This window comes from Fistularia commersonii, chromosome 12 (genome assembly GCF_037954325.1).
Source record: "Fistularia commersonii isolate RoL2024-O1a breed Wild chromosome 12, RoL_Fcom_v1.0, whole genome shotgun sequence".
Classification (NCBI taxonomy): domain Eukaryota; kingdom Metazoa; phylum Chordata; class Actinopteri; order Syngnathiformes; family Fistulariidae; genus Fistularia; species Fistularia commersonii.
The window spans coordinates 7,810,795-7,836,857 of record NC_141295.1 but is presented as its reverse complement, the minus strand read 5'-3'; the positions used below and the strand labels follow the sequence as shown (position 1 = coordinate 7,836,857).

Genomic DNA, 26,063 nt, shown 5'->3' with positions numbered 1-26,063 from the left:
AGACTCTCACCTACAACTACTTTGCAGTCACTGATCTCTTTCAGATTACATTGTCTACACAAGATGTAGTCTACCTGCATGCTCCTGCTTCTGCTCTTATAAGTTACCCTATGTTCCTGTCTTTTCTGGAAAAAAAGTATTCACTACAGCCATTTCCATCTTTTTTTGTAAAGTCTATGACAATCTATCTCTCTGCATTCCTATCCTGTATACCAAATCTGACCATTACTTCTTCATCACCTCTAGTGCCTTCACCAACAGGTCCATTGAGGTCTGCACCAATTACCACTCTAGCATCTCTGGGTATATTCTGCATCACTTCATCCAACTCATTCCAGAACTTCTCCTTCCCCTCCTCTAACTCACATCCCACCTGTGGGGCATTGCCACTAACAACATTGAGCATCACACCTTCAATTTCCAATTTCAGACTCATAAGTCTATCTGACATTCTTTTCACAAACAATAAGCTACATATACCCTGAAAATTATAACAGTTTCAGTTAAAGTCATATGTATGTATTCATATGTATTCTTTCTCTGGTAATCAGGAGACCCAAAAAATTATTTTTTGACCAAATATCAATAGTGATGTTAGAGAACATAAGAAAGATGATTGTATGAGTTCATACCTGAGCTGCAACTTGGCTCCATTCAGCCCTCTCTTTATACCTCTACTGAACCGGTAAATGGCCGTATGGTGTACATAGCTGCAAAGTCGGGTAACACCAGTTTGTGCTACTTGTTTTGCCGACATATCCTTCAATGGTTAGTAGCAGTCATGATACAATAGCACAAGATGTCCTATATTATAGGCCAGCAGAGTGTTTTTAATGAAGGATAATTATACAGGTTACTGAGCTATTATGACAGACAAAGCCAACTTGCAGATAAAATTACAAAATTATCACAAATTACATTAGTTTGTAACAATCAAACAATGATACACCACTTGGTACATTACATTATATTGACAGCAGGCAGAGTTTGGAGACATTCTTAAAAATCTTGCTTGTTCCCCCATTACTGATAACCATCCACCATCTACTGCTTATCCAGCACTTAGTGTTGTGGGGATGCTAGAGCCTATCCAAGCTGTCATTGGATGACAGGTGGGATACAGGCAGTAGCAGAGCCACATGTAAAGACAAAAAAAAAAGATTCACTCTCTCATTCACAAATCCTGGCATTTTTTTCCAAGGGTGAACATGCAGAGTCATCAAAGAAAAGTCCCCTGGGGGAACCGAACCAGGTTCCTTCTTTCTGTGCAGTGGAAGCGCTAACCTCTACGCCACAGTGCCACTAATATTGATGCTGCTAATAGATGCCATACTGAAAACTGGAATATTTCATTTGGAATACAACTTTAGCCTCCATCTCCATCAATGTTATTCATTACCCTATATTCCGCACTATAAGGCGCACCTAAAAGCCTTTAATTTTCTCAAAAGCTGACAGTGCGCCTTATATATGGATCAATATTGAGCACAAGAGGTCTCGCAACAACAGGAAGCAGTTGTCAACATTTTCACGAAGAAGAAGTGGCGCGCGGTAATGCTTCAATATATGACTGCGTGAAGCGTGCATTTTCATTTCTATTTGTGCGTGTGTGGGTGTGTGTGGGTGTAGAACACGGGTATAGAGTAGCAGCTAGGGAATTCAACATTAAAGAATCAATGGTACGGAAGTTGAGGAAGCAACATGATGACCTGCGCCATGTAAAGAAGACTAAACAGAGTTTCCGAGAAAACAAACCGAGATGGCTACAGTTAAAGGACAAACTTGAACAGTGGGTTGTTGAACAGAGAGCAGCAAGTAGAAGTGTCACCACGGTCACTATCTGAGTGAAGGCAACAGCGCTTGCTAGTGACATGAACATCAATTAATTTAGAGGCGGCCCTTCTCTGTGCTTTTGTGTTATGAAAAGCTTTGAACTGTGATAAATTGAGTTGGAAATACACTGTTTTCAACGAAGGCGGCGCAAATACCATAAAGAGCTATTGGTTACGTACAGTACCGTACTGTGAATGCACTAACTTGTTTTGGGAGTGAACGGAGTTGTCAAAACGTTAGTTTGTATTCTATTAATAAAGTTTGACTGACTTATCCGACTGTTTTGTTGACATTTGCTCCATTTAGTGGATGCATAGCGCGACCCCAGCCACAACTGTAGCTTCTATTCGATGTGCCTTATAATGCAGTGTGCCTTATATATGATTTTTTTTTTTAAATAGGCCATTCATTGAAGGTGCGCCTTATAATCCGGTGCGCCTTATTGTGCGGAAAATACGGTACATTCGTACCCATGATATAAAATGCACTGAATCATGTTTACAGCTACATACGCGTTGCGAACAGGTCTTCATCCCCCCACCACTCAAAACACAATTCTTTGTTAGTGTACCCAACCTACATACTAAGACTGAAAAAAATACTGTCACCAAAGAAAATCAAACTCTGGACAACAGAAACTGAGAGCACCTCACAAGGGGGGACTCATCTGCAGGCATACTGGACTAGATCTGTGGCTGAGTATGTGACTGGGCATATCAGTACTTGTATTGGCAATATCCTCCACAGCATACAATACAGGACGTTCTCCAACCAAATGCCCCAGATAAACAGTCAGGTGCACCACATGCTGTGTGCTCATTCTCTTGTGTTTAGTTTCAGCCATGAGACAAGAGATCAAATGCAGACTGGGAAAAGCCATTGCAACAGCCAAGAAGCAGCACATTGAGTAGCTGGATTGCTTTTATTCTACTGCTGATTCTAAGCAGATGTTCAGGGCCTATAGCACATCATAGACTACAAGACATTCACAGCACCATCAGCTAAACAGACAGCCTGCCAAAGGATCTCAGCACCTTCTATGCCTACTTTTATAGTTCAACAGCTACAGCACAGAGAGGAGGCACAACCACAGACCCACCACCCCAAACATTCTCATCAGGCCAGTAACAAAAGGCACTGAAGACAATCCACCCCCACAAGGCCGCTAGACCAGACAATACCCATAGGAGGGTGGTTGATGTTTTCACCACCTTCCTTCAACCAAACCATCATTTGCTCCTGCTTCAAGACCCCAACCATCATCCCCCTTTCAAAAAAGAAGACACACTCACCTGCCTGAATGATTACAGGCCTGCTCCAAAGGGATGAGTCCTCAGTCCTCTACACACTGCTCACTTACAGTTGTGTTGCCTCCCACAAGGACAACATCATCTTAAACTTTGGAAATGACACAACAGTGATAGGGCGTATCATTGGCAGGGACAAAATGGCCTACAAGATGAAAAGGCTAGTCCAGTGTTATGGTGCGAGGACAACAACCTCACCCTCACCACAGACAATGCGTAGGGAATGATAATACTTGGCATAAGGAAGGAAGAGCTGTTTCAGGGGGCTAAGCAGCGGCTGTACTTTCTGAGGAGGCTAATAAAGTTTGATATGGCACCTAAGTAACTTCTACAGTAGCAATGTTGAGTGCATCCTGACCAGCTGCATTATTGTGTGGGACAGTAGCACTACTGCTATAGACCATAGATGCCTGCAGCAGTGAAGACAGCAGAGAAGATCATGAGGACTCCACTGCACTCTCTGCAGAACATGTACTACAGGAGAGTCCACAGTAGATCTGTCCTCATCCTCGAGACCACACACACCCTCAGCGCTGACTGTTGACACTTCACTCAGGAAGGAGGTGCAGAAGCATGTGATCCCACTGGCATCAAGACTCCTCAACCACTGGGAAGCCAAACTAGGCTAATATTGTCTTGGTAACACAGCAGTATGGATTAGCAGAACATTACCATTAATTCAAGCTTGAAACTTAGTGAGCTATTCAAGATGAGGTTTAACGATAGGTTGTCATTAATTTAAAATGACCAAGACAGTCCAACTGTCAAGTAAGTGTTAGATCATACAACTTTGCAAAAGAATCTAATGTCATCTGGAGATAACAAAAATGGCTGACATAACTATACCTATTGGTTGTTGATTACAATATATAAATCATGTCATTATAATCCATTACAACTGAAAGTTCCTTTTAAGTGTTCATAATGAAAGCACCATAAAAATTGTGTAAGGACTTCCAATTATTGATCAAGATAGCAGAAATAAAACCCAGATCTAAGAATGCACAAAAAGGAGGAGTACTTAAAAGTGACGAAGTAAAACTCAGACATAGTGTAGTTCCTTGACCAATAAATGGAGCAATTCGAAGCAGGAAACTATGTACTAACATGACTAAAAATAACTTTTTCTCAAAAGACAAACGTAAACATCTGTCGTACATGTCATCTGATTATGATTTTCTGATCAGGTTCATTCAAATCTCCCGCACTGACAAGGCTTCTTGTAAATTTCCAACATATCAGTAATCATAAATCTTGATATAACATAAGAAACTGTCTTACTGGTATGAGGAATCTTTTCATTGTGATCAGGGATGCAGGCGATTAAAACATCTTCATGATGTGTACAGTCATGATGGAGCCACTCCCTCTTTTTGCACAGCAAAAGGCTAGGTTCTTTCCCTGTGCAGCTCACATCATCCAAAACAATGAGACCTGACCCAGCACCAAAGCGTGGGAATGTAGTGATGTCTAGCCCCTCAGAAACAAGTCTCTGACCAGACCTTCAAGGTACACAAATTAACAAATCTTGTTATTTGTCAATAAGAAAAGTACATTTGAGTTAGACTTTCTGGGTCATTTTTAAAAATTACCTGTAACCAAGTTGACGACACACCACTCGTGTATTAGCGTCGGTCCAGTCGTCATCACACACTGTTCCCCAATCACCATGATAAAAAACTTCTAAGCGTCCTTCATAGCTCCCTGCACCCCCAGCTAACCTAAGGGTACCGTCTGGACCAAGGAAAAAGAAAAGCAATAAGCAAGACAATAACTTCTTGCAGATTTTGTTAAAGTTAGAATTATTAAGCCAAAAAATGCTCTTGTTGAAATTAGCGCTATTTAAAGAAAAGTCTGTTTGCACTGAGAGACCAGTCAGTAGCCAATGAGCATTCAATAAGTGTGCTTCACACAAAGCTAATTATAGAGCAAAACATCACAGAGCTTTTTCCACAATTCTGGGTGTAATAGTGAAATTGTATATTTCCTGTTATATATATATATATATAACAGGAAATATACAATTTAGCTCCTACATTCACTATATATACATATATATATATATAGTACTCATTCCCCGTTGACATCAGAAATGCTGACTCTTTCCCTTCAGTTTAAGACAAAACTTGTAAGTCTACTCTGCAATATTTATTCAAACCACTGTAAATCTTTGTTTAGTCTTTTATCTTTAATCATACTCAACTTTTGTAAGATAACCTTCCTTTTGAAAGGCATCCAAAAATACATAATAATAGCTATCACTACTGTAAATGTAAATATCAATCAAATATCACCATTGTTACCAATTATACCTGTCTTTTACTATTTAAACTCCCTACAGGAAAAATAGGTTATTGCTCTTTATATAAAGCTTTTAGTATAAGGGATACACAATAACTATTTTATTAACGTTGTTGCTGGTGGTGCAACAGGTTATCCTACCTGTAAGAGGAGTGCATGATACTCCTACATCCTCTGAATGTAAACAGTTGTGCTCTCCCCAGGAACTTTTTGGACACTGGTCTAAAGTGAGCTCATTGCCTGTGCAATACACTTTGTCCAGCCATACACGACCAGAACTCTTACCAAAGTGAGCCTTGCCCCATGCCCTTGCCAGACCACTACAGAAAGAAAAAAAGGGAAAAAGATAAAAAAGAAGAGAAAATAATAACAATGAATGAAAGCCGGGATTGCAAGATCTGAGAAAAGTAATTACAGAATTTCAATGCCACAGTAGCATATCCAAAAATTGCTCAAATTAATATTTTATTTGTGTTGCTAAATATGTAAATCACTTTGGTGGTAGAATTCTTACTGGAACAATGAGCTTGATTCACCAAGTCATCCCCAGATGTACTTTAGTGCTCTCTCCATTCTCTCTGTGTCTGAATAGAAAGAATACTTCTCATACTTTCAGAGACAGAGGGAGAGACAGATGGCTAGAAGGACCCACACTAACTAAACGTGTTTACATTTCTATCTTGCATGTCATTGTACTTCCTTAATGGGTTTTTGTTCATGTACATTCTTATGAATATGTTCAAGAACGTGTGTCTGTGAGCGTGCGTCTTCACCTTAATCCCAGCTGTCGACACACCACCTCCGCATCTCTGTCGTCCCATTGCTTGTCACATATAGAACCCCAATGCCCTGCATGCAAGACCTCAACTGTCCCCTCTGCCCCTGAACGACCTCCCACCAGCCGGATTGGGAGCACATTGGCTACACACAAAAAACACACAAAAGTTTATGCATTCATAAAGTCTAAAAACAGACCCTTGCTTTGGCTGGATCTGCAATAAATACCAGGCACAGAATGTAGACTGACAAGGTATCTAAGTGTATGTTACTTTCATGCAATTTTCTATCAGTTTCCTACCAGATTCCATCAGGGAAGGACTCACCTTGCTGCTGGATGCAGGTAACAGCTGCTGCTTGAGAGCACTCCTCTCCATTCCAGGAAGTCTTAGGACACTGGAGCAGGTCTGGTTCCTTTCCCTGGCAATAGACCAACTTCCAATGGAGTGTGCTTGGACGAAACAGGGGTACTGAATGTGCATGACCTGAAATTCTAGAGGAGACTTAGTTCTTAGCTCCTACATTCACTATTCTTTCTTGGACCAGTAACTCACAGAACCATATAAAGCGAAATACAACTATTCACTCCCTCATTCACACGCCTGGCAAATGTATAATATCCAGTTAACCTTCTGTATGTTTTTGGATGGTGCGTGGAAACCAGAGAAGTGGGAGGACAGACTGACATGAGAATAATATACAAACTCCTCATAGAGAGGCTCCCTGTCAGAACTGAACAGGGGACAGTCTTGCTGTTATGCAGAAGTACTAACTACTGCCACCAACAAATAATTTGTATTTGACAGTTAAGTAGCAAACTTGTGTTCTAGTAAAAGTGTCTGTTAGAGGAAAAATAGGGAGTAAACAAATACAAATCCACCAGTCTTACAAATTTTTAGTCCCAGAACTTACATCAAAAAACAGGTCCAGTATTTGGAAGTACTAATAGAGAGGCCTGAAATAGTCCCATCTGACCATTTACAGAAAGCAGGGTTGTCCAGAACAGATTTGTATCTGTTCTGGATAACCCTGTTTTCTGTGTTTCTGTACACTACAAAGCAAAATTCTGGTTTGCACCTTACAAGTAACTGCTACAATTAAACATTTATGACTAACAATTTCAGTTGAAATGTGTCTGACATTTGCCCTCTTCCCTTTCTACTGTGGGTTTTCATTAACTTTTAAGTGAATAAACAAAGAGTCAGAAAAATATACACAAAGAGTGGTATGTACTTATGTCAGCATGAGAGTATGTCTGCATCGGCAAGAAATGATAGCAATGTAAGTGCATATGTGCACATGTGTATGTGTGTGTACATGAGGGCACTCATGCACAAGTGAGTATGGAACAATGCCAGTAACAAAACTAATAGCTGAGCACTTAAGGTATTTAAACACCTCTGGGAAGGGAGGGTTGGAATGCAAGGGTCACAAGAATACTACGAAGACTGAAAAGGATCAGAGAACTCATTTGTCTTCAATCTGAACTTTCTAAATCCGTGTGAAATTCAAATACTTTTCAGACAACTCTACTGATATCACTGATATTTCTGAAGGCAGTCTAAAATTAAATGAAATGTTTGCGACACATGGCACTTGCAGTAGCACCGGTATCTAAATATGTTTTGTGAGAAACAGAGGAAGCTCAAGAGAAGGAGATATTGCATGGCTGAGCCCATGTGTGTTCACTCACCCCTTGCCCAACTGCCTACACACCACTGTGGCATCTTCATCCCCCCACTCATCACTGCACAAAGACCCCCACACACCTCCAAGGTAGACTTCCACTCTGCCTTCAAATTTTGAATGACCTCCTTGTAGACGTACTGAGCCTAATACACAAGTCAAGAAAACACTGTCCAGCTCAAAACACAAAAAACAGTGAGATAAGTCAGTCTTTATCTGATAAGTCAGATAAAGAAAATCTTAAATACAAAGCAGGGGAGCATGAACAAACACAAAATGTCTAATCTTGTTGGCAGCAGAAAGGTAAAAGGCAGGAATTTTTCAATACCTTGAAATTACACGCACACACAAACACATGAAATAACAGTGCATAAAGCTGTCTACTGCACGGCACTTGCAACAACAAATATGGTGCTTTAAAAAGCATTTATGGAGTCAAAGTTTGTATTGTATTGTGTTGTATTTGGTAGTATGTTTCCCACATTTTACTATTGTAGAAATAGGCATATATATATTGGCCAGCACTTCACTCATTATACCTTATGTTCCGTATTTCAAATCATTTGGATATAGAGTCAGATTTTAATCTTGAGTTTGAAGATTTGATTGTCTGGTTGTGTCCTCAATCAGACTTGTTGGTTTCACAAGAAAGATATAGTCATGGTACCAATTTTCTATAGGTCAAGAGCCGAGCTACTTTTTTTATGTTATTTTTTTATTGGTATTATTTTTTATCATAATTTTATGACTTAAATAAGGATAACACAACAGCCTTTCATTCTTCAATCTAATCTCAGAGATTATTTTCAAATTTGCTTAGACTTGCCATCTGCGTACGCCCATTCCTTGCGGGGTAAAAATAATGATAATAACAATAATAATAATAGTAATAATAATAATACATCAGTTCAGCATGCATTTAAAGACCCTTTCTGGAAGACTTGCCATCTGCGTACCCCCATTCCTTGCTCGATAAATATAATGATAATGACAATAATAATAATTTCTATAGTGAATTTCTCTTTCAGGGCTTTTTACTACGCTGATGCCCCAGATCAGGTTGGCAGCAAGTTAGGCTATGCAGTGTGCGTGTGTGTGTGTGTGTGTGTACGTTTGTGTGTCTCTGTCCAAAAAAAAAAAAAAAAAAAAAAAAAAAACCCTCACTAACCCAAGCTTACTGTTCTGTATATTTCCTGTGCATCGTGTATTTGCAAGTGTATTTGCAGTCCCTATGTCCTCTATTGTAAGTCGCTTTGGATAAAAGCGTCTGCCAAATGCAATGTAATGTAATGCAATGTAATAATAATAATGATAATAATAATAATAATAATAATAATACAATCAGTTCGGCATGCATTTAAAGACCCTTTCTGGAACGATAACCGCCTCAATGAGCGCCAATATATTCCGAATTAATGCCAATTTAGTTTGATTAAGATGAATGGAGTTAGTTTGATAAAGATGAATGAAGCTTATAAAACTCGTGCCATTGTTAGGCCTCCGGTTTACCTTGTTTACAATCGCAGTAACCCCAGTCCACCCGACCCCTGGGGTTCCTGAAAAAGCACCAAGGTCGGATCCTGCCGTCCGGGTTGCGGCAGTGGTTGTGCTCTCCAATCCCTTTGCCCGGGTGACGCTCCCTGAAGTCGCCCACCTCCGTCCAGTTCATGCATCTGGCGCCGGACTCAGTAACGTCTATCGCGCCCCGGTAAGAGCCCTCTTTCCCGCGACTCTGATGGCACTCGGTTAACGGCGGGATGAATGGAGGTGTGCTGGCGCAATAATAACAACCGCCGTTGGCAGCCAACAGTGCGGCTATGAGAGCGACGGAAGCCGGATTCATATCGCGCAGACGGCTGGTCTTGGGCACCTCGATGTCTCCGGTCATCGGTCGAGGAGACGTTCTCCTGCCAGCCTCACCCACTGCCGTGGAACGGGGAGGGGAAACAATGAAATGACAACTTAGCGGGATCAATGAATGTGTTATTTGTGTTGGATAATTGCCAGGCGACTTCCTAAATCCGTCGCAATTTTCTATATCATTTTGGTTCCTGGAGGATTCAATCATTCAAATATGGAATTCAGCTCTCGAGTCACGGATCCTCACGTCTTCACGGCCAATTACAACATATTTAAACTTATCACAGCATTCAAGCCTGGGTTAAATGAAAGTGCTGACATATTTCGCCGTCGTGGTTTATCATGCGTTACATCTTCTCACGAGTGCCATTAATGCGTCGACTTAGATAAAGCCAATTTATTATTTAATCATTCAATGATACAATTCATTGCTAATCAGTAGGAGGCTACTACATAAAAATGGGTGGCAGTTAAAATATCTCAGTGAATTATACCAAATCGAACATGAGTAGGTCATCATGAATGAAGACGCGATAAGGGAGTTTTGTGGCGCGCTGGAGATTAATAAAGTTATCTGGGTCAAGCACAATTTGCTTAAAGGAATATGTTCTTTGTGGGATTGTCTTAATTCGTCAACCAACATCTCAACGCCAACAGTTAACCTGTGAGTGGGCCCCCTCCCTGTTATGACAACTAAGGGTGCAGATTAATGTCACACATCACGCACAATATTTTACAGTTATTCAAATAGAAGTCTAACACAACCACGAAAAGCTACCGACGGCCATCATCATAACTCGCAAAGGATTCTGGGTCTCCACCGGCCAGTCTCCCCACAGCACGCTTAGATGACTCTTCCGGTATTTCGTTGCGTTGGGTGTGTTAAAAAAGTCAAAGCCAATTATAGAGATTCCCCATTGTTAACTTGGATGCAGTGACTGGTCGTCTCACTTAGAGATGTTCTGCCGTAGAGATGGCGAAACAAGGAGACATGTGAGACTTGTCGAAGCTACCAACTCCGAATCCAATATAATTTTGAAAGAAGCGTTTTGGCACTTAGATGTGGGTCTACAAAATATAGATAAATGTATTTAATGGAAAGTTTAGTAAAATACTGAAAACACATTGTATCAAACCGATTTTTAATGTAACTTAACAAAACTTCCCGTTATGATGTTACATTAAAATCGTTAATGAATAAATTAAATGTAATCCAACATTACACATGTATTAAACCAAATTTTCAGGTTGCAAATTTCCATTATGAGCAACAGCAAAAACTACTGTACATTTTTAACTTCAGTTACAGGATTTTATTTGCATCGTATCACTGTTGTTAGCTTACATTTCAACAAATAACATTCTTCGCACATGAAATTAATTTAAAATGGTAACGGAATGTTATCCAACAGCGACCCCTGTCAACGTCGACGTGTAATGGTTAGGAGTCAGAATTAGAGAAACTTCACTTGTTCCCAAGGGAAGGGCGCAATGGGTAGCATAGTATCCTAGGGCAATTCCAACATCTATAAATATATAAAATAAAAAATAAAACAATTGTAAGAATGACACATGAAAGTAAAATAAAAATAAGATAAAAATACGGGAAAATAAATTGAAAATAAAGTGAAAAAAGTGCGGAAAACTCTCAACATCCTTCATCTTTATAAATGGCTGAACATCTGCACAAATGGCTGTGCAACCAGTTTATTCCCCAATTCTTCTGATACTGCACATTTCAAGCATAGTTTTAGACCTCTGTCATGACCAACTGTGTCATATTTATATGAATTAATACTCAAGCAGTGCATTTCTTCTTTTTTAAATATACATGAAACTAGTCATTTCAATTCTTGTCGAGGCAACCGGACTTAATTTCTTCTTCAACAGAAGAAGCCTCTCAGATGAATGGTGTAATGTCTTCAAAAGAAGACATCAAGTGAAATTGCCATGAGAAGGATTTGACAAAGATTAATAATTAATCTGAATGATTGACAACCACCATCGACATACATAGTATGACCAATTAATTTAATCAGCTCCAATTAAACAATGGAATTCCATTGCCTATTGCCATATTTGTATGATTGGATGCGTGTGTGTGAGTGAGTGAGTGAGTGAGTGAGTGAGTGAGTGAGTGTGTGTGTGTGTGTGTGTGTGTGTGTGTGTTACTTTTATGTTTCTTTTAAGGTATTTTTTGATAACGTGCATGCTTTGAGAAACAGATCAGGTGTATGTTAATGGATTCACATTGCCATCAGTTATGGATTTCTACAACAGTATCGGTTTCAATCCTGTCAAGTAACATTTTATTCCTTATCTAGCAGCATTGATAATGTACGTTAAATTCCTCTGTAGTTTGTTCGTTTTTGCATATTCTGGGAATAACGCTACACCAGCGGGGCACAAACCAGTCATCTTGTGCCGGTCCCGAGCCTGAATACTTGCTGAGGGTTGTGTCAGGAAGGATATCGACCATAAAACCTATACCACATGAAATATGGGAATCAAAATCTATGACTTTTTTTGGATCAGTTGAGACCTTTACAACAACAGCCAACGGTGCAGATGACCTACAGGGCCCCACAAGAAATTAGGCTACTCTGAACCAAATAAGGAGAGGAGTAAGGCAGAAAGAAATGAGGAAAGATAACTATTGTAAAAACTGTTTAGTGTGTCATACTACATGTTCCTGTGTTGGTAAATGCCTTAAGATAAGTCATTTTTCAGTATGCCGAGATTTGCTATAGTTTGATAGGGTTTTGAATTGCGTTGAATATCAGTCAACTTGGTCTCATGCATTATGCGATTTCTTGATGAAACATTAGAAAAATCAAGAATGTGATCTCTAAGAAATTAAAGAGCAAACTAAGAACTGGTTAATCGTTGGTCTAAGAGGTTATCTCTTTTAGGAATGCCTCTGGTCCAAACGTCTACGATCATCGTATTTTGTATTATTGGAGGAGGAACTTGGCGCCCAATTGGACTGACCGTTGGACACACCGTTACCTTTCGTCAGAAATCCTTGCTTGATTTACATACTAGCGTATACTGAACTCGCTTGGGTGAGCGGTGTTAATAACGGGTAGTCTTATATAGGTCGTTCCGAAGTGGAAAAAAAACACGAATACGACCGATTTATTTAATTATCCTAGATGTTTGCAAATTATTCCGTTTGTGTCTTTAAAATTGTATTTAAAGTGATTACCATGACTAGTCCCGCCCCTGTTTAAAGTCGCAGCAGCCCGGTTTACAACGATTCCATGCGTTCTAGCTTCAGCGGATAGCCATCTTTCAATACAGCAAGCAAACCAGATAATACTACCGGAATCTCGACGCATAGTTGAATTTAAGGCTAAATTAGATATCACTGCTGGGAGAGAAATGAACAGCCGTCTGCAGGAAATACGCGAGCGACAAAAACTTAGACGGCAGCTTTTAGCTCAACAGGCAAGTGACGCTAATGTTAGCCACAAACGGGCCACTTTTGTTAGCAAGTACTGCAACAACTTCAACTCTCTTAAATTAGCCGGTTTGTTTATCTTGTTTGATGAGCCTTTACTTAAGTAATCAAATATAATGAACAATGCAAAACAACTTTTGATATGTCTGAGGCACATTAACCGGGTTTCCAAATGCATTAATGAATTCGAGATGCCTGACACCAAGTCATGCGAATTCAACTGTCGAAGTCCTTCGATCAGGCGCATAGATATACATCTACCCGATGGAAAAAATAATGCAGAACACTTTGCATTACTTCGTAATGAAGTATTGGGATGTTCAAAAGAGATGGACATATTTGCCTAAACCCAGTGCTTCACGCAACGTATATATACTTAGATAAATAGACAAGATCACATGCTGAAGATTGTCCTCTCAATGTATTTTGAGGTTCTCAGTCATTTAGGTCACGATCAGTTGTCAGATTCATCCTATTCATCCTATTGTAGCAACTGGATTTGACATTCATCCCTTGAAGGCGTTTCACGTCTTATGCGAGGGGATTTTTCAGTTAATGTGGAGGTTTTCAATTATCCAGGTTATGGTCAATTCCTGTCAAAATATTCTTACCGTAGCAACTGGACTCGATTTTCTGGAGTACTGAACTGAAAAAGCCTCTGATGAGCGGTGAAATGTCTATAAGGTTAGAAAATCTAGTGTAGTTGCTGTAAGATTTTGACATGGATGTCTTCTTAGTATGTGATGCTTCATGTAATATTTCCCATTGTGTGTCAAAACAGTTAGGGGCTGAGAGTGCAGACAGCATTGGAGCGGTGTTAAACAGTAAAGAAGAATTGAAAGAAATAGAAGAGACAAGAGAGACATGCAGGTAAGATGTTGTAATCCTCAAAACAGTGCTTCTCTAGTAGTGCATGTGAAAAGCAACATAGGGAATTAATGACCTGAAGCCAGTACTTCTCTTTTTATGACATTTACTGAAGTGTGGTTGCAAATATTAGTTAAACTGTCTTGAGGGTATGTTTCAGTTGTCTTCCACCTATTATTATTGTTATTCTCTCATTAACATGTTGTGTCTGTGGTCAAATATTCAGTCTATGTACTTGTCTTCTCAGGGCTTCTTTTGAAAGTTCAGTTCCAGTCTCTAAAAGGAAAGCCCTGACAGAGGGAGAGGACACAGAGGAAGATGTTGAAGAGCAAAAGGTGAGCACAATATATGTTAGCGCCACACGGATCCTCCCAACTGTGGTGTGAAGAAACTATTGTTTGGTGTGCAGTAAAACAAAAGAGGGGACATTAGTTAGGGGACATTACCGTTCTGGGTTAAATCAAGGGCCATATTGCATTAGAAATTTCAGTCAGGGGGCAGAGTACCAGTCTTTGGAACCTAACATTCCTAGTTAGATTCCCAGCTCTTCCTAGTGTGTCAAACTGTTGTTGCGCAAGACACTGAGCCCCTAACTGCCCCCTTGCGCTGATGGACAGCAGCCTACTGCTCATGGTTAATCCATGATGGGTAAATTGCAGAGAATGAATTTCCCCATAAGGGATAATAAATTATTATTATTTTATGTTTTTACTTCCAGCAGTTAGTGCATGCTGGCAATGACCAAGTATTGTTGATTATTGCCATTTCAGCAGCCTGTACCTTTTTCTTTAAACAAAGGTGAATGCTTTGTAGTGTTGGTATGATATTGAAATTGTGAAGAACAAACTGTATAAGGTTAAATAAAAAAGAGGCTATAGAAAATGCAGGTTATGTGTATTAAGTAAATCAGATCAAGTCCAATAAGATTTTTTTATATGGCAAAAAGTCACAGTTTTTTCCTGTGAAAAGAGAGAGGATGGGAGGATAGACAGCAGTGTGATAGAGACAGAGGGCGTTATGAGGATTGGGAAAAACAGGCACAACTGCTTTGGATCTTCTACTATTACCACCAGTAGTGCTGTCAATCATATGGTAATAGCTGAAATTATACTTTGATGACTTTAATATTCATGGAAGAAATTGCAATGAATATAAGCACCAACTAGATTTCCTTTGATGGTGTCATTGCAAAATTTGAAATTTGTTTGTGGTCCACTCATTCAAATTTATTAACATAGGGTTTAGACTTAAACACGTTATTTTGTTTAATTTATCAAAGTGGAAAAAAAAAATTGCATGAGGAAAATTAGCACATTTTAATATGCATAGCGAAACATTTTTCAGTGCACAAGTTTCAGGCTTACAGATAATAGTGACACACAGTGTGATAATGCATGATGGAAAAGGCAGATGAGACTGCTGGTTGAAGGGAAATTTAGATAAAAGTATCAACAAAAATTCTGTTCTTTGCACTTCATGCGGGAAGGAGTTTGCATACAGTATCACAGGAGCACCTCAACCCTTTATCACATCTACTCAAAACATAATGTGTAGGTCAGTAATGTTAACTTAACGGTGGAAGTAACAGCATTGTAGGTGTGACCAAGGAGTGTTGCCAGTCAACACTTGACCACGTCTGAGGATTCAAATTCAGAAACAAATTTTCCAAATTGATGTCAGATAATTGACTGTAGACCACTCTCTGTGAAGATAAGGGTCTATAAGAAGCAATGCATATTGATTAAGCTGATTAAGCTTACAAATGTTGAAAGGGAAATAAAACAGGTCATGTTGAAGAAAGCCACATGTGTTTTCTGCACTCATCTATTGGTCTGCGTTGTAGACTGCAGGGAAAGCAAACATGAATATGAAGTTTAAGCTCATGTTTATCGATTCACTCACCAAAAAAATCTAAATTTCTTTTTCAACTTTCAAATTTTGAAACAATGCTACAATGTGATTAATTTCAATAAATCAGTTCCAGGTGTAACCAAATATGCGTGTTTTCTTTTTACTCTTTTTGTATCATCCTCATCCTTTAATTTTGTATAGCACTTTGAAAAGCAGGAGCTAGACCTAATTGCATACTGAGACATGACCAAAGAACATAAAACAAGCAACAGCTCAATAAAGCAGGAAGTGCAGGAAGGCCTAGAAGAAACAGCACAATATATTTAATAAAATACATACATTAATAGGACATTTAGAAATCCTCAATTGAATATACAAAAAATTATCCTGTCATAAAATGGGTTTTAGGATGAGGTGGAAGTCCAGCAGCCAGAGGAAATCAACCCTTATGAGGAAGTCTACAAGGACTCAAGTACTTTTCTCAAGGTAGGGTAGACAAGTCTTTCTCATACTCTTTTATTCAACGTCCCGTGCACGCTTGTGCAGATGAGTTGTAGCAATTTATCAAATAAAATGTGTAAATTTTTGCATTTTGCATGTTGCATTCTGTTTGATTCAGAATTTAATATTCATATTTCCAGAAATACGTATTTTTTTCTTATTGCCTTACCTCTTATTCATGTAAATAGTCTAATTAAATTCTAATTATCTTCAGGGAACCCAGAGTTTGAACCCTCACAATGACTACTGTCAACATTTTGTGGATACAGGTCACAGGCCACAAAACTTCATACGAGATGTTGGTGAGTGTGTGTTGTTCATGTATATATGATTCGCAGTCATGACTTTCAAAGAATAAATTAAAGCATATTATGTGAAAGTTATATTCTCTTAAAAGTATTTATAAGTAGTTACGATTGTACATTGGCGTAATGTTTTACCCCTGCCTGAAGGTGGCAATAATGTAACTAACATTTTTACAACAACTATTCAACCTTTGAATGAATAGTGAATTTACATGTTACTAATGATTTGATTTTAGTTTGATTACCAACTCAGTCTAAATTCCATGTTAACTACTTCTGTACGAAAGAAAGATGTTACAAATAACAAAAATCCTCAAGGAAACTCAAACATCAATTTAACTGGGAATGCGCAGCCCTATCTCCAACCTGAATGTGCTGCATGTTTTAGGCTTGGCTGACCGATTTGAGGAATACCCCAAGCTTCGGGAATTGATTCGACTGAAGGATGAGCTCATCTCCAGCACCAATACACCTCCCATGTATGTTAACTGATTATTTTAATGTTGTGTGATATATGTATCCATATAATTTATGTAACCATAAAATTTATCATCAACATACTTCTTTACATTATATGAATTTGTTGTGTTTTGTGCTGTATGCGTGCTAGGTACCTTCAGGCTGACCCTGAGCATTTTGACTTACAAGATTTGAAATGCAAATTTGATGTCATTTTGCTCGAGCCACCATTAGAGGAATACTACAGAGAGTCAGGCATCAGCCATACTGAGCGTTTTTGGACCTGGGATGATGTAGGCTTACCTGTTTGTTTGATTGTTTGTTTAATTTTGTGTTAAGTAGATAAGGAATATTAAGGAATAGGACATTGACTGTGTAACTTACACTCTCTTGGGATAATGGAAAGCCACAAAGGACCAATGTATATCCAGAGTGACCTTGTCTATGTCTGTCTAAAGTCTATAAGGATGTGCAAATTAGATCTGAGATTCCATTATGACCACAAAATGTGATAGCTCATTGGGCCAAGTGAGGGATACGTTCCACCTGCATGTTTCATGGCCATAACATCATATTTACTGGCGTGTGTTTTCTCTTTGTTACTTCAGATAATGAAACTAGAGATTGAAGAAATTTCAGCTCTGCGTTCCTTTGTGTTTCTCTGGTGTGGCTCTGGTGAGGGCCTGGATTTGGGAAGAATGGTAATTTGATGTCTCATTTATTGAAAAGCTCATCACTTAACTAAAAAAAATTGACTTTATAACATATTGGAAGTTTTGTTTGTCTTACTACTTATTTAAACATATTTTTTTTGACTGACTATGGATCAATTTATTCATATTTGTATATGAGGTCTCAGTTGGACAAATGTCTTGGATACCATATTGTTAATTAAGTCAATAACTAATTTTGTATATCTTGTTAATGATCAACAAAGTACAACCTGTATAGCCAGCTGTCAGGGAAAAAAAATCATATGACCTACAACTCTCAGTGGTGTAAAGCATTACCTTACATTTTACACAGTTTGTAACCTTAAACACCCATTTATTATAAATCTTGGAGAAGTAATTTACCATTGGCTATAACATAGAGAATTGTCTTTCAATAGTGTTTGACATGTGCAAAGAACCCCTCATTGTCTGTCAATCCTGGAGGGTACCAATGAACTAAGCAAATCATTTCTGAGGTAAATTATGATGATGATGATGATCAGTTATATTCAAGCAGATGTGAAATTATTGCAGTGATCATTAATAACAGAAAAAAATTGACTTAACTGTGTGATCTCTGCCTGTGGCCTACTGATTAATGGTTCCCTAAAGTACAGGTAGACAGAATTACAGATGGTCCACATTGTAGCACCACAGTGGTCACATATAACTAATGCATATAGAAGCAATGTGCTAGTTATGTGTTAGATAACTTTCATTTTTAGAGTCAAGTCATAGCTAAGGTTACATACATCTGTCAGGGCATTCGGACAGAAGTTTTTTAATTTGGTCCGAATGCATCAAAGAGCTACTTAAAAACAGTGCTGTGAACACTCATAGGGACACAGCAGCTCACTGGAAACATAAAAATGAAATGCCAGAAAAGCATTTAATCTAAAAATCTACCTTGATGCTTCTCCATTTTTGATTTATTGAAGTGTTTAAGAAAATGGGGCTTTAGACGCTGTGAGGATATTTGCTGGATCAAAACCAACAAGAATAATCCAGGGAAGACCAAGGCATTGGACCCAAAAGCAGTGTTTCAAAGGACGAAGGTAGGGTTCGCCTTATGTATGAGTGGACTCATGCAGACCCTCATTTTTGTGTCTGAAAGATACCGATTTACCATGGAAGCCATTCAGCTTTATGTGAAATGTCTTGCACAATGTCAAACAGGCTAAGTTGGTTCAATGTTGTGATAAATGACATGTGGTAAGCCCAGGAGAGAACAGGAAAAGAATTGTGATAATTATATGCAATTATGTACTGGCATATTTACTAAAAATTCCTTCCAGGAGCACTGTCTCATGGGAATCAAAGGTACAGTTCGTAGAAGCACAGATGGTGATTTTATCCATGCCAATGTGGACATCGACCTGATCATCACTGAGGAGCCTGAGATGGGAAACGTTGAGAAGCCTGTGGAGATCTTCCACATAATTGAGCACTTCTGTTTGGGCCGCAGGCGGTTGCACCTTTTTGGACGAGACTCAACCATCAGACCAGGTGTGTATTCTTGTGATAAATGCAAATGCTTACTCCTCTGTATGCCGTAGGTTGTTCGGTTACATCAGTTATGTTGCTTTTGTTTTTTTGTGTCCTCTCTTTCAAGGCTGGCTGACTGTGGGTCCTACTTTGACAAACAGTAACTTTAATCCAGAGGCCTATTCCTCGCATTTCGCTCTGCCCAACTCTCACCTGTCTGGCTGCACTGAGGAAATAGAGAGGCTAAGGCCAAAATCTCCACCTACAAAACTCAAGTCAGACCGTGGTGGTGGACCACCCAGAGGTGGGCGTGGTGGGCTAAATTCAGGGAGAGGTGGAGAAAGAGGTCGTGAAAGAAACAGACCTAATTTTCGTGGAGACAGGGGAGGTTTCAGGGGTAGGGGTGGCCCCCACAGAGGCTTCCAACCCCGCTAGAGCAAAGAAACTGATAATCTCTTTCTCATCTTTATCACTGTAAATGCAAGCCGTTCTGCAGTTTCAACAGCCTCTGTATCATGTTATTGTTTTTTTTATTGTGAAATTTGTTAGATTGACTGCTCATTGCCTGAAATAAACATTGTATTCACTATTCCAGCTCCTGTACTGATTGTTACATAATTGCCATGAAGAAACACAGGATAGATATTTTAATTAGTGGCTAGTAATATTCTGCATCAAGGCAGGCAAATTATAAACCATACGTTTTAGAGTATTGCTTTAATTTACATTGAAAATGAAAATAAGTTGTTTTGGTTCAATGGTAGAAGGCTCTTGACTGCAACGTCTATACTGTGAATCTTAAGCTGAATAGTTTGTAAATCATGTTTAAAAAGGGTTAATGTATACAGCCATTATTTGCACAAAAAGAAGACAAGACATTTATCATAGTTTTTTGTGGAATTTGGAAGGTTTAGAAAGAATAGTTTCTTTTCATGCTCAAACTGGAGTAATGTGTTTCTCCAAAGCAATTTGTATTTACTCCAAACCTCGAGAGCAATGCTGTCTGATCTGCTATCAATGTTCACCATCAAGATTTGTTTTAATTCATGAGAATTTGGCACAGATACTCAAATTACTTCTGTTCTGAAAACGGAAGTCTTCTCAAGCCGCCACCTTAACGTGAGGGAAGTGCATTTCCCAATGATCTAAGGAGCTTGGAGACAGTATACTCCTGGTAGGGTCACTCAAGGCAAACAGGTCCAAGGTGACAGTCTAGACAAAGTGCAGAAGATGCTCCATGATGATTGATTACCTCAAGGCTCTGGCCAACACCTCTACAACATTGCCTAGTGTTAGTGCTACCGTTACTAGTATGTTGTGGTGTGAGAAGAAGGGATTTCAGAGACGAAGGCGAGTTCTAACTTTATTAATCAAACACCAATAACAACTGACTGAACTTCCAGGGGTGATAATATTTCCAGAACTTGGGAACGATGATGGGACACAACAGATTTGCAGAGTAATCCTGAATGTCGGGGATGGGGTAGCGGTCGTTCTCGGTTACATTGATCAATCGGCAAAAGTCGCCGCAAAAGTGCCCCGACCCATCGGCCTTGGGCACCATGTGGAGAGGGGAGGTCAACGGGCTGTTGGACCACACGACCCCCAGACTCTCCATGGTGGCGAATTGATCTTAGCAGTAATATGTGCGGGAAAAGGAAACCACCTTCATCTGATCCATGCAGGGACAGCATGTTAATCAAGTCCACGGTGGTCCCATTGCCCAAACTGGACAGGGACCTGCTCAACAGCAGACAAACTCTACCTCCGGAGCAGAAGCTGCTTGAGGGCAGCGTATTTAGCATGTCTCAGTGGGTCATCTCGCCTTATGGGCCGCTGGTCCAATGCAGCAACCTTGAGGAAGAAAATTGCACGTACGTGGAAAAGCACCTCAATGTGCTGGAGCCTGGAAGCCAGGTCGCTCTGCCAGAACTCCAGGCGCACCAAAGCCGCAGCGAGAACGGCCGGCTGTCGGAGTTGGGGCGACATGGTCACACACTCAGCCCGAATCAGACATGTCCAGAATGGGGTCAGGAGGAGGAAAGATTGCAGAGATGAATGCGAATTGTAACTTTATTTATCAAACACCAACAACAACTGACTATGAACTTCCGGGGGTGATAATATCTCCAGCCGGAACCACACCCCCCAGTCCAAGGGGAAATCCGCCACCACACCAATGCAGATGCGCTATCCCGACAGCCCTGTGAGGAAGAGCAGTGTCAATACTGCCAATGTGTGGGCAAGGGGACTCCACTGGTAGCAGAGCTGTGTGACACCCCAGCAGACAATAACTCCTTAGATAGCCAGACAGAAGCACAGGTGATCCCCTTTCTACAACTCACGGATCGACCCAGAACAACTCATATATGACCAGAACAACAACACTTCCCTTTCCATGTACAATGATGGATAGAGGCAGGTAAACCACTGGCCAGCCAGCTGTTTCAATGTATGACAGGGAGGAATGCCCTCATCTCTAGTGGGCCTGCCTCATAAACAATGACAGTCTCCTCCATTGCCGCTGGAAGACTGTTGAATTGTGCCCTCAATAATTTGTTTATTTGCATTTGTTTTACTGCTGATGGGTAAAATGAATTTGTAATTTGACATAGATGAGTCACCTGTGGGGTGGGTGTGGTTTAAAGGCCCTCTTGCACTCTTTTTCTTTCAGTTTAAATTCGGTGCTAATTTGCGTTCACACGGTGGCGCTGCTGTATTTGAATCAGTGTTTTGCCTATAGACAAGGCAAGAGAAACTGGATCCACTAGAAAAGTGTGTTTTTATTGTGTATGACAAAAAGTCCTGCTTATATGTTCCCTGCAGGTGAAAAGGTGCAGAAGCACAGATCGGTAAGGTTTGTGGCAAAAATAGGTGTAGAACAGCAGACACAGACTAACTTAACACTTGACTTTGTACAGTACAGGTCCAGAAGCTTCGCAGGCAGATCCCTACATCATGCTCTTGGACTCCTAGGAATTTTCAGACTGCAGAGGCAAAGAGCCACCAAGAATATCTTGGAAGCAGCTGAGAAGGCTTCACAGTGGCTCTTGTTGAAAAGGGGAGAGGCGTGGCATAGTGTGCTACCTGAACACAAGTCGGGGGACTGATCAACCCCAGCTGAGTTGGCCGAGTGAGGGAGTGTGACCAAGACCCAAAACACCAAGTGGTCTTGGGAGAGTCACTGAAGATGTGTCCAGGTTGCACCACCGGGTGTACTTTAGGTCTAGACATGTGCAAGACATGCTGTGAGACAGTGGTGCGATGTGCTGTAGGGGTAACAGAGAAGTTCAAGGTGGAGGTGGGACTCCATCAGGGATCACCTCTGAGCCCCTTCTTGTTTGCAGTGGTGATACAGGCTGACAGATGAGGTTAGGCAGGAATCTCAATGGACCATGATGTTTGCAGACAACATTGTGATCTGTAGTGAGAGCAGAGAACAGGATGAAGAAAATCTTGAGAGGTGAAGGTATGCACTGGAAAGAAGAGGAATGAAGGTTACTCACAGCAAGACAGAGCATATGTGTGTGAATAACCGGAATCCAGGGGAAAGGGTGAGGCTGAAGGGAGTGGAGAACAAGAAGTTCGAGGATTTCAGCTACTTAGGGTCAACAGTCCAGAGCAGTGGAGAATATGGAAAAGAGGTGAAGAGACGGATTCAAGCTGGTTGTAATGGGTGGAAAAAAGTGTCAGGTGTTCTATGCGATAGAAGACTATCAGCCAGAACGAAAGGAAAGGTGTATAAGACAGTGGTGAGACCAGTGAGGCTATATGGACTAGAAACAGTTACAATGATGAAAATACAGGCGGTAGAGCTAGAGGTTGCAGAGAAGAAGATGCTAGGTTCTCTTTGGGAGTGACCAGGATGGATAGGATCAGGAATGAGTCTATTAGAGGAACAGCACATTAGATGTTTTGGAGAGAAGGTTAGAGCAGCCAGACTGAGATGGTTCGGTCATGTACAGAGGAGGGATAATGAATACATTGGTAGACGGATGCTGCCAGCTGCCAGGAAGGTGGTCTCGAGGAAGACCAAAGAGAAGATTTATGGATGTAGTGAGAGAGGATATGAAAGTAGTTGGTGTGAGAGAGGAGGATACAGAGAATAGGGTTAGATGGTGGAGGTTGATTCACTGTGGTCACCCCTGAAGGGAAAAGCTGAAAGGAGAGGAAGAAGATCATTTCTTCTTCTTTCTTAGTGTAGGTACTTTTCACGTGGTCATTTGAAAAGTGTGGTTACCCCAGTTCTACACCCCGTTTACCCCTGTTTTCCTATGACTGTGTTGCTTCCAACGCGGACAACATTATCGTGAAGTTCACAGTCGATATCGAGGTGATAGGACACATCGCTGGCAGGAGTGAAATGCCCCAGAGGATGGAGGTGGCCTGGTGGCATGGTGTCAGGACAAGAACCTCACCATCAATACGGACAAGACAAAGATGATGAGATGATAGTACACGTGGCGAAGGAGAGGAGACCTCCTCAGCCACTGTTCATTTGAGATCTTGAAGTAGAGTGGGTGAGCAGTTTTAAATAACCTGGTGTCCACATCAGTAAGGACCTCACCTGGTCACTCATCACCATGCAGATGAGGAGCTGCAGAACTTCAGCATGCCACCTAAGATCCTCAGCAACTTCTACAACTTGACTGTTAAGAGCATCGAAACCAGTTGCATCACCATATGGTATGGCGGCACCACTGCTTTGGACAGTAAATGCCTGCGGTGAGCAGTAAAGACTGCAAAGAAACGCCATGAGCCCATTTCCCAGCAGAGCATCTACCACTGCGGAGTACACAGGACAGCAGCAAAATAGGAATTTAACAATTAACACTCTGAACTGAATTGAGTGTACAGTGCATATAGTGCTATATGAGGAAGTATTTAGGGACAGAAAAGTATGTCAGAAGTATGTTGGACTGGAACAGGACCTGTAAGACATCTGTGGGACATTGCTGAGGTGTGCTGTGGGTCTTTGTAGTATTTACTTTAAGAATGCAGGGAGACAAGTACAGAGAAGCTCTGACGGAGCTGCACCGTGCCTTTGTAGACCTTCAAAAAACATGCAACAGGGTGCCAAAAGATGAACTGTGGTATTTTATGAAGAAATCTGGCGTGGCAGAGAAGTGTGTCAGACTGGTGCAGGATGTGTGACATGGTATGGTGTTTTTTCAAGTTGGAAGTGGGACTATTTCAGGGATTACCGCTGAATCCCCTCTTGTTTGCAGTAGTGATGAACAGGCTGACAGATAAGGTTAGACAGGAATCTTCATGGACCATGACGTTTGCAGATGACATTGTGATGTGTAGTGAGAGCAGGGAACAGGTGGAGGAAATTTTAGAGAGGTGGAGGTAAGCTCTGAAAAGGAGAGGAGTGAAGGTAAGGCACCTCAAGACAAAATACATGTGTGTAAATGAGAAGGCCTCAAGTGGAACTGTGAGGCTTCAAGGGGTGGATATAAAGAAGGTTGAGGATTTTAAACACATAGGATCAACAGCCCAGAGCAAAAGAGTGTGGAAAAAAGCTGAATAAACATGTTCAAGCAAGTTGGGATGGGTTGCGATATGTTCATTCAGTCATTATCTACTGCTTATCCGGACTTTGGGTCCTGGGGGATGCTGGAGCCTATCCAAGCTGTCAATGGGCGAGAGGCAGGGTACACACTGGACCAGCCAGCAGTCGACTGCAGGGCCACATATACTGTATGGACAAACAACCATTCACTCATGAATTGGTTCTCAGTCACTCATGGTTGTTTACTCTCTCATTTACTCTCTCATTCACAAAATAGGACAATGTTCTAATTTTTTTTTTCAATTAAACATCTGCATGATTTTGGACTGTGAGAGGAAACTGGAGGAAACCAATACAGACATGGGGAGAACATGCAAATTCCACACAAAAATGCTCCCTTAAAACATTAAGTCCTAAATGAGTCTTTCAGCTGTTGGGGTCTGGGGCGAGGGCTCTGGGTGCAGCCCCCATCTCCAGAGAGCCTGATTGAGCAGGTGAATGACTCATTCTGGGCTTGCCGGCACACCTGCAGCCTGCCACCAGCCCATCAGTGCCAGATTGTTGGTTGTTCCCTGCTAGTTCATTAATGAGAATGAGAATGAGAATGAGAATGAGAATGAGAATGAGAATGAGAATGAGAATGAAAATGAGAATGAGAATGAGAATGAAAATGAGAATGAGAATGAGAATGAGAATGAGAATGAAAATGAGAATGAGAATGAGAATGAGAATGAGAATGAGAATGAGAATGAGAACAACTTTATTTATCCCGAAGGAAATTGTTGTGCCAGAGTTTCAAGCAAAAACATAACAGTAATAGATAATAGTAGGAAGGAGGAAGAATAAGAAATACAAAGACAATAAATTGTCTTAACTGTTTTAAGGTCTTAACTACAAAGATTTGAAGATTCCCTGCAGCTGAGGGAAGAGGAATTAAAAAGTCAGATAGCCTCAGGTAGGAAAGACCTCCTGTGGCGTTCAGTGGAGCTCCTTGGTGGTATCGGTCTACAACTGAAAGAGCTCTGACAGGACGTCAGGACCCCCTGCATTCTTTGTCTTATGCTTCCTCACCACCTCCTTGTTCCTGTGACCGCTGACGCCTCTCCTTGCCGGCCCCAGGTCCTGTCATCCCTGGACAGG

The 26,063-nt window shown here is 40.6% G+C and overlaps 2 protein-coding genes across 2 annotated transcripts in view; one reads left to right on the top strand and one right to left on the bottom strand.

Moving 5' to 3' along the window:
* Positions 1-9,771, bottom strand: part of prss12 (serine protease 12) — a 29,706-nt gene extending 19,935 nt beyond the window's left edge. Inside the window, exons 1-7 of the mRNA XM_086156798.1 lie at positions 9,414-9,771; positions 7,912-8,050; positions 6,545-6,711; positions 6,215-6,362; positions 5,583-5,761; positions 4,733-4,874; positions 4,422-4,642 (exon numbers count right to left, since the gene is read on the bottom strand). Of these exons, the coding sequence (XP_086012924.1) occupies positions 4,422-4,642; positions 4,733-4,874; positions 5,583-5,761; positions 6,215-6,362; positions 6,545-6,711; positions 7,912-8,050; positions 9,414-9,747 (1,330 nt within the window). The 5' untranslated portion in view covers positions 9,748-9,771. The remainder of the gene's footprint in view (positions 1-4,421; positions 4,643-4,732; positions 4,875-5,582; positions 5,762-6,214; positions 6,363-6,544; positions 6,712-7,911; positions 8,051-9,413) is intronic.
* A 3,237-nt stretch (positions 9,772-13,008) lies between these two features.
* Positions 13,009-19,991, top strand: mettl14 (methyltransferase 14, N6-adenosine-methyltransferase non-catalytic subunit). Its single transcript, XM_086156797.1, has 11 exons — positions 13,009-13,214; positions 14,009-14,097; positions 14,342-14,429; positions 16,354-16,431; positions 16,661-16,748; positions 17,140-17,230; positions 17,362-17,503; positions 17,819-17,911; positions 18,862-18,978; positions 19,219-19,429; positions 19,536-19,991. Exons 1-11 carry the CDS (start codon positions 13,149-13,151, stop codon positions 19,841-19,843), a joined length of 1,371 nt encoding a protein of 456 aa, XP_086012923.1. The 5' UTR covers positions 13,009-13,148; the 3' UTR covers positions 19,844-19,991.
* The last annotated feature ends 6,072 nt before the right edge of the window (positions 19,992-26,063 follow it).